This window comes from Antechinus flavipes, chromosome 5 (assembly GCF_016432865.1).
Source record: "Antechinus flavipes isolate AdamAnt ecotype Samford, QLD, Australia chromosome 5, AdamAnt_v2, whole genome shotgun sequence".
NCBI classification, from domain to species: Eukaryota; Metazoa; Chordata; class Mammalia; order Dasyuromorphia; family Dasyuridae; genus Antechinus; species Antechinus flavipes.
This window is the reverse complement of record NC_067402.1, coordinates 272,931,765-272,948,605: the sequence shown is the minus strand read 5'-3', so window position 1 is coordinate 272,948,605 and position 16,841 is coordinate 272,931,765. Positions and strand designations below refer to the sequence as shown.

At 35.9% G+C, this 16,841-nt stretch overlaps 1 protein-coding gene across 5 annotated transcripts in view; it reads left to right on the top strand.

Annotated features, from left to right (window-relative positions):
- The window catches only part of ANKS1B (ankyrin repeat and sterile alpha motif domain containing 1B), a 1,349,660-nt gene that overhangs the window by 929,633 nt on the left and 403,186 nt on the right, over positions 1-16,841 (top strand). For all 5 annotated transcript variants that reach the window (XM_052001623.1, XM_052001625.1, XM_052001627.1 and 2 more), the window contains one exon: positions 14,821-14,919. In XM_052001623.1, coding sequence (XP_051857583.1) covers positions 14,821-14,919 — 99 coding nt within the window. The remainder of the gene's footprint in view (positions 1-14,820; positions 14,920-16,841) is intronic.

The window sequence follows — 16,841 nt, the reverse complement described above, 5'->3', positions numbered from 1 at the left end:
ACTTTAATGGTAATTTCTTTGTTGGTTGATTCTACACTCTACTCATACCTGTTAAACCATTCAGTATGAATTTCTTCAGTACCATCCATGGGAGAAGCACTATGCCAGACACTGAGAACAAAAAGACAAAAAGAAAACAATTTATTCTACTCAATAAATGCATTTCAATAGAAAGACAGCATCCATGTGAACAAATATACAAAATAGGCACAAGGAAAATTTCCCAGTGACAATGAGTTCTCTACCAGTAAAGTTAAAAAAAAAAAAAAAACAAAGATTGGCTCTTGTTGGTGCATCTTCTTCCTCTGGATGATTGACCAAATTATTCCAAAATTATTTCCCCACCTACCAGTTAGAGACAATAGTATACTTATTGCCAAAGATTCTGCATCTTCCTCTGGACGATTGGCCAAATCATTCCAAGATGATTTCCCCTCCTACAAATTAAGAGACAATAGTATACTTATTGCCAATCTTGCATAGGGTTTTGTCAAGGCTCAATTAAGATGATAATTTTGAAAGTAATTTAAAAATACATTTCCACATTAGATACATAAGGCATTTATAATTTTATGCCTCAGTGATGGTATAGCACAATTCAAAACATATTAGCTCATTTGATACTCCCAAGATCCTAATGAGCCTGTAGTATTGTTATTATCGCCATTTTAAAAGTAAGGATGGTGAAATTGATAGAGCTTAAGTGACTTCTCTGAGTCTAGAAAATCATCAGTCACGTAGCACTTATTAAGCACTCACTATGTACCAGGTCCTATGCCTACCAATAGGGATATAAAGCATGACAAAAACAAATAAACAACAAAAACAAAAAACAAGGTCCCTTTCTCCAGGAGATCAAAGTTGAATGGGAGAGATAATATGTAAAGAGTTACATACAAACAGGATAAATTGAAGGTAATCTCAGGTGAAGGCATTAAAAATAACGAGAGCTAGGAAAGAATTTTTGCCCAAGATAGGACTTTTGTTAATATTTTAAGAAAATCGGGAATGCCAGAAGATGGAGGGAAGAAAGAAAGGAAACAAGTTTTTATTAAGCACCTTCTATGTACCAAACATTGTTCTAAGCATTTTACAAATATTTCATTTGATTCAACAATCCTCAGGTGGTGATGTTATCATTAACCCCGTTTGACAGTTGAGAAACTGAGGCAGAAAGAGGTTAAATGTTTGACCTAAAGTCACAGCTGGGAAGAGTCTGAGGTGACATTTAAGTTCAGTTCTTGTATTGGAGAGCATCATCTGAGTTAGGAGGTGAATCCAGGTCTTTACCAGTTCTAAGTCCAGCATAAATTCAATGGTCTAAGTTCAACTACTTCTCTATCAAACATCTAAGTTGTATCACAGATTTAGAGCTGTCGTTCACCTTAAAGATATACTTCCTTGTATTATGATTTTTGTAAATATCAAAAGAAATATATATGTAGCCGAATGGGAGAATTTTGTTTAGTTCCTTGGAATATATTTTCTCAAAATCATTTTTCTTTTTTTTTTTCTTGACCTGAAATCAACACTAAATTTAGGGACAAAATGAAGAAAAGGACATCACACAATTCTTGTTTAAATGAAACAAGAAACAGGTTGCCTGATGTCCTTATGGAGCCTGTGCCTTGTTAGAGCTTAATGAGGCAACCTAGGAAATACATACAGGTAAAGTTCCTGAGGCAGCAGATCAGTATTCTTAAGTTTGAGCTCCAAGGGGGCTGAAAGTAATCAGCCTAGCTATTTTGAAAGATAATTGCTATTCTTAGTTGTACTAAATCTAATGGAACATTAACTATAGAGGTCTGCCTTTTTCTTCTTGGTCATTTTATTCATTTCTAACCAATTCACAAAGAACGCCACCTACCTAATGTTATAACCATAGTGACAGAAAGTTCCACTTTCACTCCTCAGTACATGATAGGCTATTATATTATTTTCTACAATTCTGTGATTTGAAATAACAACAATGACCCCCCTTGGATAGGAAATTTCTGTTCTCTTCAAGAACAGCTATTTTCCAGAGCATTGCCCCAGGTCTTCCACACACAGAAGAGGGACTGTTTACTAAATAACTCTCTACCCAGAGAAACATCATCTTCATGGTTTTATGTTACAGGCCTGGCAGGATGCTAGGGAAATAAGCATCAGTTTATCAATTGGGCTGATTGATTTCAAAGTGTAGATTTCCAGCCTCATAAGGAGCAGCTGTAAAATGGAAGGATTCAAAATCGCATCAAATACACCATCGATTCCTTATGATGATAATGGTCACTGAGCCGTGAACACCCAATTTGTAATCTGAAGCCTCAAATCTGGATCCTGACTGTTGTATACTACCTCTGGAACTTAGTTCACTCCTCTAGACTTTAGTCTCTCCATCTGCAGAAAGAGCTACAGAGACTGGATGATACTTTGGTTCTCTGTAGCTCTGGCTCAAAAGTCTTTCGTGGGTTTTGTGTCCTGGACCCTTTTGGCAATGGTTTTAAATGCATAAAATAAAATACATAGGATTACAAAAGAAACCATTTACACTAAAATATTAATATTACAATATTTTGAAATACAAATTCACAGAACCTGAATTGCAGAATCCCTGCTTCTAAATCTTTAACACTTGGGTATTGGGTTTTGTTTTGGGAGGGGGTTAAGCTCAAAGATAAGGAACTTGAAACATAGTCTTCTGAGGCCTTTTCCAAATCCTATGATTTTTCCATAAGTTGGAAAATATTTTACTTTAAGAGAATAAATTCTGAGAGGCAATGTGAAGTAAAGAAAGGAGAAGTAAGCTAGTTCTATATAATAGAGGAGGAGAAAGAGGAAGAAGGAGGGAGAGACAGATAAAAAGAGACAGAGATACAGACAGAGACAGGGGGAGGGGAGGAGAGACAGAGAGAGAGAGAAGGGAGAAAGAAGGAGAGAGACAGACAGAGATGGGAAGAGAAGAGACAGACAAAGGAAGACAGAGTGAAAGAGATAGGGAGAAAGACAGAGAGATGGATTCAGAGGAGGGTAAGGGAAGGGAGAGGAAAAGGGGTGGGGGGAGTAATAAAAAAAAAGGAGGTGGAAAGAAATGGGAAAGAGAGGAGAAGATGGGGAAGAGAGACAGCATACAAAAACAGAAAGAGAAGTGAGTATTTATAAAGTGCTAGCTGCATACCAGACTCTATGCTTAGTGTTAGGGTTATAATGGGAATAAGAAAGAAAGCAAGATGTTCTCTTCCTCAAGCAGCTTGTAATCTAATGGGAGAAAACAGCCTATAGAAGAGAATTGAATGGGGGAGAATGACTCCCATAATCTATCTGGTATGGCGTTAGACAGGAAAGTCTGATTCAGTACAAAATAGTATTATTATTGTTTTCATTATTATAGCATTCTTTTTGTTCGATAAAGCTCAGAAATGAGGGCAAAAGTCACAACCCTATTAGTCTTTTATAAAATTTTTAACAAATTATTATGCAAGCATTCAAAAGGATCGATTTTCAGAGTTAAACTGAAACCTGCAAGGGAGGCTGATCTCCTGCAGAGACTCAGAAGGTCCTCAGTACAATCCCAATAGCAGCAGCAATATGGGTCCCCTAGAGGTCTCTTCCTGCTTCCATATCACTTTGATTTCTTCAGTAGCTCTCTGTATTTTTATTAGTTTTTCATTCCATGGAGTATGGAGATTTCGAGTGTTCACAGTGACTTCATCTATTTTAAAATGTTGTTCCTACATTTTTATGGGTCACTGTTATGTGATTATGCATGAAGGTTTTATCTGTAACAATCATAAGGATTTCATTTAATGTTCATTGAGATTTATCCCAACCTAATTTCAGCTCATGTTGACATCATTTAGAAGATGAAAATTGACTGTAGTATAGAATTTTTTTTTCTTTTTTTGTGGAGCTGGATTACATTAGTATCTACAAAGTTTGATAAGTGGATTGCATCTCTCTCGAACTATAAAGTTATGCTACAAGTTCTGAATCATGTCTTTTTGATGGGGAAGGTGTAGAGGACCGAAGATATTGGGGAACTCTGAGAAAAGTATACTTGAAGCAAAAATACTTACAGCAGAGTGTTAATTCAGTGTGATTGATGAGATGATGGTTCTCTAGTTCACATATACTTAGTACTTAGTATAGTGATGTAATGGTTCTACAGTTGATGAGCAGACTGGAAAGAGACTAGAGTGAGAGTGTACTCAAGCTCTATCTCAGACTCTGGACTCCAGAAGATCTTTGAGAAAGCTAACCTGGACATTACAAGACAGCATCCTGATCAATGATTATTTCTTGGTCATAAAATATTATCCTTGGATTAGTAGGAGAAGATGAGAACTTATTGATTTATTAAGTACCTACTATGTGCCAGGTACCATGCTAAGGGATTTGCAAATATTACCTCATTTTATCTTCACACTGACCCTTTGAGAAGCTATTATTAATCCCATTTTACAATTAAGGAAATTGATACAGAGATTAAAGTGATTTCCCAGAATCACCTAGCTAGTAAGGGTATGAGACTAGATTTGAATTCAACATTTCATGATTCCAGGCCTACTATTCTACCTTTTGCATCATCTTGCCGCTGAGTGTTCCAAAAAGGACGAAAATAGCTTCAGAGGATATCTAGACTTATCAGTGTAGCATACCCAGTCTTGTAAAAGAAAAAGGATCCTCAGTACTTAGCACAGTGACTGGCAAATAGTAGCCATTTAAAAATGATTTGGCTTCCAAGTGAATAGCCCACAAGCCATACTATAAGAAGCAGACTGAATTACATATGTCTACTTCATTTACAACCTCCAGTAAGATAAGAGTATAAGTAGAACATGGACCAAAAGATGCTTAATTCAGGTTCATAATACTTGAGTTCATAAGACAGAAGATTCAATCTATCAGGTAACATTTATTCAGCTCCCACTGTGCTAAACAGTAGAAGCCAGTCATTTAGTACAATCCACTCAGTTTGGAATAGAATCAAATGGAGGGAGAAGATATATATTAAACATTTGCTATGTCCTAGATACTGCATTAAGTGCAGGAATGGAAATTCAAGCAAATACAGCAGTGTCTGCCCTCAAGGCGCTTACAATCTAATCTGGGAAGAGAATATATAGAGGAGGTGATCAGGGTTAGACTGGTTTTGTAAGTGTTGATTTGATTGTTCTTCTAAGAACTTAACTAAGAAAGAAAGGGGAGAGAAGACATGGTGATGAAGATGATCAAAAATATTGGGGTAAATGTGAATGTAGAGCATATAACATAAATACTGACCAATCCTTTACAAGATGGGATTTGGTCAAAGATAGATGCTGCAATGCTAGAGCAAAGTAGTATGAAGATGAATTAGAGAGGCCCAGGACTACGTGAATTATAGCTCCAATTCATTGGATTTTGAGGTTAAAGGCTTTTTAGGGACCATCTGATCTAATCTGTTTATTTTATAAAGGAATAAATTGAAACCCATAGAGGGAGAACAATTCCCCCAAAATCAGGGATTTGAATCTAAGATCTATGAATAATTTCCCTTTCTTCTGTCCAATGAAAATCAGCAAGTTGCTCCTCCAAAGACTGAGATACTCATATAGTTGCATGGCTTACATTTTATTACACAACACAACACAGAGAAGCTTGAGGAGAACCTAATACATGCTATAAATCCAGCAAGCATTTATTAAGCATGTGCTTTATGCTAGGATCCAGGTGTGCTGAGACAAAAAAAAAAAAAAAAAAAAAAAAACAATAGAATGATGGAACAAAAGGAAAATAATGTTCAAATCCCACATTTCAAATGAGGATCTACAAAGAATGGCAGCATCGGCCACTATAGAAGGAAAATATTCTTCTTCATCTCTGGGAAAGTTACCATGACAAATAATATATAAACTTTCAGTCTAAAAAAATTGGGGTGCTGGGCACCAGAAGGGCTATTTAGAAAAGGATGGAGATATCAGGGGTCTCATACCACCTCACAGATTTTGATGCTCATTGGATCTGACCTTGCCTCCTAACAAGTCTGGATATTGTAAAATGTGGAAGAAAATTGCCCTATTTAAATCCCTTAATTTCTCCCCACTTACCTCAACATTAGACAGATACTGTGGGCTCTGATTTCTAATTTACTGCATTCATAATATGGTGAGTAGAGAATTGGACTGACTTCTATATCAGGAAGAGCTAGATTTGAATTCAGTTTCTAATCCAAGGGTCCTCTGGGACCCTTGACTAGTGACTTAGCCTCTTCACCCTATGAATTCCAAAGAAGTTGCTGATCTGCATTGGTAAAGTAGAATTCCTCATCAGGAGTTCCCTATGTTGATAAGAACACAAATTCAGTATGTGTGTGCATACACATATACATACAAACGTATATGTACATATATAAACACATATATGTGTATAATATGTACATACATATATGGATGTGTGTATATATATGTATGTATGTTTATAAATCCTGTTCACTGCTATTGAATGTATTCACCAGTCTAAGCAAAAGAAAAAAAGAAGAAGAAAAATTCAAATTAGAAATATTGAATTTAAAAAATCTTTTTTTTTCAAGGTAATATCTATATGAGTAGAAAGATAGGAGCACAATGTGAGAACATGAATAGTGGATTGAGTCTGAGATTTGGTATCAGAAGACCTTCTTCTGAATCTTGGGTCTACTAGTTGTCTTTACGACCATAATAAACATCAATTCCTGCTCTTCAGGAATCAGTTTCTTCATCTGAAAATAGGGTTAATAATATTTCCATGATTTTCTTCATAGAATGCTGGGAGAAACTCAGTATTAATCTTAAAGTTCCCCATGCAGGTGAGTCATTATCGGTACAGCTGCCCAGTTCATTTTAAAAAGTGGTGAAGGATAAAACGAGAGCTGTGATCAGAGTCAACTCAAGCAGCTGAAGGAAGGATTGGAGAGCTGAGTGCCCTTCTGAAGGCTACATCTGTCATTCCTGAGGGCCTACTCTCCAGGAGGCTTCAAAGACTCTGAGTAATGAGGTTCTCCTGTCCCTCACACTTATTCAGAATGTCCCTAATACCTTCACATCTGTACATTAAATCATATACTGTTACATCTAGGGAGGACTGTTCAAATAGTCAGGGAACGTTATTTCCTGAACTTAAGAGTTGTGATTTTCACAAATGATCTCATAGGGGAGATCTTTATTCATATCTGTTCAAAAATTAGCCGGTTGAAAATACGTTGGTTCTTTAAGCCAATGTAATTCAGGAAGCATGCATTAAGTGACAGCTGTGTGGCAGGCACTAGGGAAACAGAGACATGGATGAGACCATTCTAGTTTAAAGGAATTTATATTCTGTTGGATATGAATCCTGTCTTTTTAACAAATATTCCAGAATTGAGATCCCAAACAAGAGATGTGCCCTTCTATAGAGTTTTCTTGGGAAACTAAACATTCATTTCAATGAGGCATTCATCACACCCAACATTTATTTCTTTTGGGAATTTCTTTCAGATTCCCTGAATAATATGAAGCTTGTATTCAAGGATATACAGATAATCATCATTAAACTTGAAGTTCTTAATTTTGTCCATGAACTTTTTTGTTGGATAACAATTTCCACATAATTGATTTCCTTTTTAATCCTATGAATTTTATTTTATATCTTAAAAACACAATTCTGAGAAAGGGTATTTCATCAGACTTCTAAAGGGGCCCATCACAAAAATTTTTTAAAAGATTAAAATCTCTACATTTTGAGTCCAATATCTTCTTCTATCTCATAATTGAGAAAAGTCACTTGTAGGGCAGAAAGTATCAGTGAGGAACTGAATTGTGAATTCTCTGACTCTAAAGCCAGAACACTTTACCCTTCTGCCAAGATAGAAACTTTCTAAATTTCTCCAATGGCAAGAAACTTTGATTCTTTGAGAGTAGTTCTGAAAACAAGTCAAAATTATCATGGAGCCAAATCTGATGCCTGTGGTACATGATAAAACTGAACAATACCATTTGGCATCCTAGCTTTGAAGGTAGGAAAACAATTTCCCCTCCTCTACCTATAAAACACATGAGCTGGTTCTGAAAGCAGTACTTCAAAAGAAATTACAAGATTGTTTGGGTTAATGCATAGAACAGTGACAGAGTACTGAATTGGGAAGCAGAAATGCCTCAGTAAGTGATCCAGAAATAGCTAGGTGGTTCCACAGTACACAGAGCACTGTGCTGGTGCCTGCAAAGATGAGTATAAATTTGGCCTCAGAATCTTACTAGTTGGGTAACCTTTAGCAAGAATCTCTATCTGCCTCAGTTTCCCCAACTGTTTATTGTGGTTTAGTTTTTTCAGTTATGTCTGACTCTTCATTATCCCATTTGCCAGAGTGCTTAGTAATTTCTTTCTCCATGATGAAACCAAGGCAAACAGAGTTAAATGATTTGCTCAGGCTCACGTAGCTATTAAGCATCTGAAGGAAGATTTAAACTCAGGAAGATGAGTCTTCTTGACTCTAGACTCAGCATTTTATCCATTGTGCCTTCTAGCTGCTCCCTTCCCCAGTTATAAAAGGAGAATAATAATAAAACCCATCTTCCTTTGGTTGTTGTGAGTATCGAATATTGTGGTATTCTTTTTCTTCTTTAAAACAATATAAAGGTTCTCTCTGGGAGAAAGCAGGTTTCTCTGGGAGGTTTTCTGGAGGCAGCCTTAGTTTCAATTGAAAGTAAATAATCACCCAAAATGCAGCCAGGTGGTAAAAATGCAAACGTTTATTTTCTTCTTTCGAAATAGCCCAGTTAATTGAGGCTTATCTCTCTGCTTGGTTCCAAGAGCTCTTGCAGCTTTGTCCTTTGCTTCTGCCTCTGCTTTCTTCAGCCTCCAAAGCTAGCACAAGTTGAATCTGTCTTGCCTCTGAGAGAGAGCTTCTGGCTCTCAATCTCCCAGAGTGCTCTGTGTCTGCCCCACCGTGCTCCTCTACAATCTAATTCCACTGAATTCTCTTGACTGGGCTTATATATGATTTCTTCTGAGAGAATCCAAGCTTCTGGATCACTTACTCAGGCATTTCTGCTTGATTATGGGTTCTCTCCCAGAGTGCTTTCTGGCCCTAAGAGCTTCAAGGAAGGTGTGAATTCACAAAGTTACAAAGTTTACTTTGTGAATCTCCCATACTTGTGAACTCCAATGAGTACTGGTGTGAACACAAGCATTGTATCAATTAATTCTACTTAGTACCTTGTTTCAGGTTCTGGACCAAAACATCTCCTTGTAAGATCAGATCAATGATACTGAATTTGATAATTATTGTCTCTATCAACTCTAATGATTTTACACTTTGTAAAGATTCCAACAAAATATAATAATATTTATAAAGTGCTTAGCATAATGCTTAGTACATACTAGGTGCTTAATAAATACTTGTTTCCTTCCTTTCCTGGACAACTCATTTGGCTTTTTGAGCTTCAGTTGCCTCCTCTGAAATGCTTGTTATATCTAGAGACTTGTCATATCACAGAGAGTTAAGTAAGGTGATATATGTGCAGTGCTTTAAAAATTGTATAATGCCATATTAAAATTGGTTATCATCATTATTGGCATTATCAATATGATAGGTACAGATATTCCCACAGGAAAAAAAAAAAAGAAAAACAGGCTACATGAGCTCTGCTCTGTTTGGCATTCCATTCTAATCAATTCAACAAAAATTTAGAGTCCTTGGGAAAAGGCAACTGGAAAAGTCCCATTCATTTTTAACTTTATCTTATAATAAAGAGAACAATCACTGATCAAAAAATTCTATGTAAATTTTCATCTGTGCTGCAAAACAATTTTGTGGGAGCATATGCTAAAGTTATCATTTTCCCCATTATTCAGATGGGGAGACTGAGGCACAGAATGATTCCCATAGTGGGATTGTCATCCAACTCTCTTTCCAACATACCACATTAGACCTCAGACAAATATAAAGGCATGAAATGAGATTGTAGTTAAGGATGTTTATACAGACGTGAATGATAGGGAATGGGGAGAAAGAGGAAGGGAAAGAAGGAGATAATGAGAGAGAAGCAAACAAAAGAAGCAAAAAACCCTACAACGGAATTAGGGAGGGAGAGACAGAGACAGACGGAAGGGAGAGAAAAAGAGGGAGAAGGAGAAGGAAGGAGAGCAAGAGTGAGGGAAAGGAAGAGGGAGAGGGAGGGAAAGGGGGAGAGAGAGAAGGAGAGGAAAGGAGAGGAGAGGAGAGAGAGGAGAGGAGAGGAGAGAGAGAGAGGAGAGAGAGAGAGAGAGAGAGAGAGAGAGAGAGAGAGAGAGAGAGAGAGAGAGAGAGAGAAGAACCTATACCGATTATAAAAATCATTTTATTTTCAACTCTTAATATTTGATACTTCAAGTCATAGAACTAAGACATTGTATGAACATTTGTCCCCTCCCCATGGTGAGGAGATGAATTGTTTTCTAGGGCAAAAGAAACACATTCTTGATTTGCCTGAATTAAGCAAATATACTTGTGAAATTATAATAACCAAGCTTGAGCCCAAAAAAGAATTTTGGAAAGATATCCCCCACCATCCTTCTTGTTGTTATTGTTATTGCTGTTGTTGTTTATCCTTCATTCTCGAAGAAGACTATGATATCAGGAAAGTGATTTCATCAAGCAAGTTTAAATGAGGGTGGGCTATTTAAAGTCACCAGCCTCACTTTCTCCTTCAGAGCCATCTGGGTCTAGGGGATATGGATGTGGAATATTGAATATAACTTCAAACATGTTCAACATGTTTTTGTTGAACTGTCTGCTCTTTTTCTTATTTATTCTGTTTCATTAGAAATGACCCTCTGAGAAAGAAATATGAAATGTTTTAAAAATACATCAAAATTTGAAAAAAAATGAGTCTCTGTGTATTTATGAATGTAGGTATCAGTTTCCAGAACTTGAAAAGACATATGGTCCTTACGAAAACAAAAATATCTTACTGGATGAGAAAATCAGGTGGAAAAGATTCAATCATGTTCTCAGTCTGTTTAAGTTTAGTGTGAATTGAAACAAGTAGAAAAGGAAATGACAAATTGCTTCAGAGTCTTTGCCAAGAAAATCCCAAATAAGGTCATGAAGTGTAAGATGTGACTGAAAAATAACTGAATTGAAACAAGAGGTCCTTAGAAGACATGATTTGACACAGCCCCTGGTTTTATGTTTAGGGAAAGCAAATAACTAATTAGAAAGTTACAAGTAGAAAGTGCTGAAGAACAGCTCCAAAGGACAGTGAAGTAGCCTAGACACACAGGAAGGAGAATATTAGAGACAGAAATTCTTTACACGTTATCTCTTCAGAATTAGATATTGTATAGAAGCACTGTAGTGCGAGAAGAACACATGAACTTTAAGGAAGGAATACTGGTTCAAATCCTTCTTTAGCACTTAAGAGTTGAATGTGCTAGGCCATATAATTGAACCTCCCTGAGCCTCAACTGCATCCTCTGGAAAGTAAAAATAAAAATATCAAGCTCACAAAATAAAGAGGACATTATGTTATAATACTTAAAAGGGATATGTAGTTATATGGTATCATATGCAGGCAAATATCAAATGTCTTACCTTTGAATTATTTCCCTGTTCTCATTAATACTAGTTAGTGTGTTTGCTCTGTGATTATTTCCAATTTGTCCTGTATTTATCCTGTTTGCATATAATTTTCTGAATACTGCCTCCCCCTCCATATTAAATTATGGATATCTAGGGGGCGGGGAGTATTTTTTGCTTTTCCTTAAATCTCCGTCCTAGCACAATGCCTAGCACATAGTAGGTACTTAATAAATTCTTATTGATTTGCATTGTCTCATATAATTAGGGTCCTTTTGAGCCATAAATTATTTTTATGTTGCTCTGAATGTGTGTCCTCTAATCTAAACTTGTGGTTTCATTAATATGAGATTAATACATCAAGTATAGAACTGAATATGAAAACTGCTATTACTCATGCAAATCAGCATGTTATTTTCACTATCTTAAATTAAATGATAGCAATTCATTATGGGTCCTATATCACTGAAGAATAAGTCCTATAAAAGAAAATATCTGGAAGTATGCTTGAGACTACATATATCTATTCTACAGTGTCAATTATTAAATTTTCAGTATGACTGTTTACACTTTGAAGATTCAGCAAGTGCAATAAATGAGCACTTGATCAGTTATTTTGTTTATTGTTTGAACTTAGGTAAATAATGGTTTAAAATGTTACTAACACAGCTCAAACTTAACAGGGTATCCTGGATATTTTTTTTCTAGAAAGCCAGTTGGTAAAAATTTACATGCACATCCTAAAAATATCATAGGATGATATTCTTAAAGATAGATTCTTTAAGTTGGATATATCTACTAGTTAATCTCACATTTGGATTTTACCCAAAAATCTAAAAGTTCTGACCAAACAAGAAAAGTTGAAAACTTTTAGAAGAAATTATTTTTTAAAACTTTTTAATATACTTCCTGGTTGAATATAGTTCTAAATTTTTACTTTAGAACCTTAGAATTTCAGACCTAGAAGGCTCTTTAAAGATCATATAATTGATCCCACTCAATTTATAGGTAAGGAAACTGAAACTCGTATTATCACAGCTTACATCTTTCCATCAGTATATGACACTGTAAATAGACCTAGTTCTAATAGAACTCACTCCAGTCACTCCAAAATCTTTCACTCATTTTTTGAAAATCAAGGTAGATAAATATATTCATTCTCTGCTGGGAAATTGACCCTGAAAAGGTGATAGCATTAGTTTTTTAACACCCTGCATAAACCTGTCTAGGCTTCCTATAATAATCCTACAATGGAGCATTGAAAGGTGACCCTCTCAATTATTCCGGTAGTGTCTATGAAAAGAAGCCAAGTAGCCTTGGCCAAAAACACTTCAGGCTCTAAATACTGAAATCAACACTTTCAGAGGCTCTTGTGAACAAGGTGGCAGTCAATGCAATCTGCCAGATGCTAATGGGATCTCTTCTTTATGTCTCTGACAAATTGGCAACAAAGGGATTTGACCCTCTTTTCTGAAAAAGCACAATTTTGTGCCAGAATTATGGACTCAGAGACTAATAGAATTAAAGTGAACGTTAGCAATCTTATGATTTTGTCCAAACCTTTAACCAAAGTGTAAATCCTTATCAAAATATCCTTGACTAGTGTTCATCCAATGCTTGTCTGAATGTATCCAGTAATGAGAACCCACTGTCCAACAAGACATTCCCATTTCATAATGTCATAGAAGACCCATCATTTTAGCAGGGACAATATTGATTTGATTGTGTCTCTAGGACTAGAAAACTGGGAGCTTTGGAAGATACTGGATGGTACCTTAACAAGAAGGTGGTTATGTAGGAAAATGAGACATGCTTTGAACCATCTTAGATGCAGTGGAGCATATCAATCATGGTATCAGGGCCACAAAGTGGACGTTCCAGAGAAGAAAAAGTTAATTCCTACAGGATATAATATCTAGTATGGGCTGCAAAAAGAAACTTTCTGTGTCTATTACCTCATTTGTACAATGAGGAGTTTACTATATCTCTCAGGTCCAGTGAAATAATCTGCAGAAAAATTCATTCTGAGATTGGTTTGTGGCCAGAAGCACTGAGCAATTGGGCACCCTCTTGTGATAAAACTGGTTTCTATAGCCTGGGACTATGATAGAGCCTCCCTAGCAACCCACCACTATGCTGCATTCTCCATGAGAAATAGCACTTATAAAGTGTTTTAAAGTTTATAAAATACTTAAATCTAATTCAATAAGCTAGATTAGGGTGTAAAGGACTTAGGAGATTTTTTTTTTTAGCTACAAGGGTTCCAACCAGGGGTTTGTCAGTCATTCTATTTCTTTTGCCTGTTCCCCCTTGTTCCTATATGGCAAGAGTAGCAGAAGTACAGAGTTATATCAGAAAGACAACTAATTCTTGTTGAATTCAGATTCTACCTCTATGTAATGGTATATGAGTAACTTCCCTGACTTAAGTTTCTTCTCCTATAAGATTAAGAGGATTAGAGTTGTTGACTTCTGAGATTTCTTCCAACTGCACATCCATGGTCACAGGTGAAAATGCTTTGTATTTACTTGATTCTGTATATATTCATGTGTGTGTGTGTGTGTGTGTGTGTGTGTACGTACAAGATATCTCTTTTGTAGAATATAAACTACTGGAGGATATGGACAGTGTCATTTCTATCCTTGTCTTCTCAGAGTCCAGTTCCTGACACATAATAGGCACTTAATCAAATAATTATGCTTTGATTTATTGATATGGTCTGACCAGGCCAAAGTATAGTATCTTTTCTCATTCTAAATAACATACTGTTCTTGGTATAACCTAGGAATATAAAAATATTTTAGCTGCTTCCCAAAGAAAGCATTGTAATTTAATAAAGATGGTAGAAACTTTCATTTTTTATTTGTCTGCTTGTTTGTTCATTTGTGTTGATTCATTTATTTCTTCATTTGTCAAACCAAAGAATTAGTTTCAGTTCATAACCAGCTCACCTCATCCTGATTCACTTTGAAAAAATAATTAAACTCCACATGAAATGTACTTCTTACTTAGCTTTTTACTTACTTCATTTGCCACTGAAGACATTTTAACAACCTGTGTCTCAGTTGCTTTTAAAAAATATTTTTAATGCTTTGTAATTGTTTTATAAATATTAATATCATCTTAATAACTACTGCTCCCCTTTATAGAAAGCTCTTTTATTTCTAAGGAAAAAGGTAAAACAAACTCAAGATATCTCCCTGCTTCAGGTGGTAAGGTTGGGGGAAAGCATTGGATTTTGGAGTCAAATTTCAGCTTGAACAACTTGTCTACTTCAATTTCAGGGAAGCAATGTGATGGAAGATCAGGATTTGTTGGAAATAGGTATCCTTAATTCTGGCCACAGACAAAGAATTCTGCAGGCGATCCAACTTCTTCCAAAGGTAAGATTGGTTCCATTATACAAATACCCATTATATATGTCTCTTGGTGTTTTTAATATAAGAAAAAAAATTATGGGTATATGCCTTTTGGAATAAGTTTTTAATGAATAAAAATAATTTTATATCTATATAGAAAAAATCCCAATGCAAATCTTTTTCCAGAAGAGCAAATGAAAAATGGTATCCTAGTGTGTTGGAACAGTCAATGTAGTTTTTGTAAACTTATACTTGGAGACCGGTTCAATCCATTTTCTATGTGTACCTAACTCTTAATTGGGATGTAGAAATTTTCAGAGCTGGTGAATGACTGCCATCCCTAGAAGTACAGATGCAAGGAATATTTTTATTTTTATTTAACAAATGAAGCTTCTCTTCTTCCTGTCTTCCCCTGATCTTTAAGAGAAAGACAAAGGGGGGAGAGAAAGGGAGAGAATGAAAACTCTAAAATAAATATGACTAGCTAAGCTAAATTAATACCTGCCTGATCATTTCCAAATGCACGCACACACACACACATACACACACACTTCATTTTTCCTTCAGTCTATCACTGCTCTATCCTATCACTGAAAAGAAGGTGAGTAGAATGATTCATCATGGATTTTCTGAAATCATAGTTTTTCATTGTATTGATCAAAGTCCTCAAGATTTTCAAAGTTGTATTTATTTATTATTGCTATTGCATAAATCATCTTGGTTCTATTCATTTCACTATGTATCAGTTCATGCAAGTCTTCCCAGGTTTCTCTGTAACTTTCTTGATTTGAAAATAAACTGTAAAAACACTGTAAAAATGCAGTGTCTGATTTTTCTAATATTACATGAAGTTAATCATTGTGACATCAGTCCTCATGATATTCTCTGAAGGTAAAATATCATTATCTTCCTTCATCCAGCTCTAGGGACATATGTCAGAATACTTGGTACCATCATAGATATATCAGCTTCAGTTACATCCATGATTAACCTAAATTACGCCAGATGAAATATGCTTAGCAGCTTTCATGTCTGCTCATTCTACATTGATGTATGGATAAGAGGAGGGAAAACCGGGCCAGCTACTAGCACATAGCAACCAAGACCTGTCCCCTAAGTGCATTCACTGCCTTCCTCTGGCCCCTGGCCCTACCTCACTGCTAGTCTTATAGTTACATGTACATAGCCTTCAAAATCACCTCTTCTTTGTTTCCCCATCAGGCCAGTCTATTTATATTTTTAACATTTTTCTGATTCTCGGTTTGCTCACTACTGATGGAACAAAACCAGAGAGCACATTTTATACCCAAGGCAATATGTACCTGAGGTAAGGAATATGATATGTTCCCTCAAATGTGCTGCTGGGAAGTATACCATGAGAGGCTGGGCAATCAGGGAAGGACTTGTCTATGGAGCAGATGTCAGGGGAAAGAAGCAGACCATCTGGTAGCTTCTTATTTTAACAAATTATTCTTGCTAACTAGGTGCTAAGCTCAGGCAATTTGACAGTGCTGATGCCCTGCAAGTGCTGTCAACAAAATTGAAATTTTAATGCTCCTGGAAGTTCCTACTTCCTCCTCATAGATGCAGCTCAAAATCTAAAACCCACCAGGAAAGGCTCAATATTCCTGACCTCTATACTTATCTCCCATGTACTTTCTACTCCTTTGCCAAACATCACATTCCCTGCACATTCAAATGCTCCTTTCTTCTTTTTTAAATCATCAAGTATTTCTTTTTCTCATTTCTACCCCTATTGAAAAAAATAAGATCGAATCCAATCTGTAACAAACATGCATAATCAAGAAAAATAAATTACTGCATTGGCCACATCTAAAAAATTGTGTGTCACCCTAAAACTGGTCCCCAACTTCTCTGTCAAGAGGTAATTAGCATATTTTATCATAATTACTCTGATTAACATTCTTAAGTCTTTCTAGATTGTC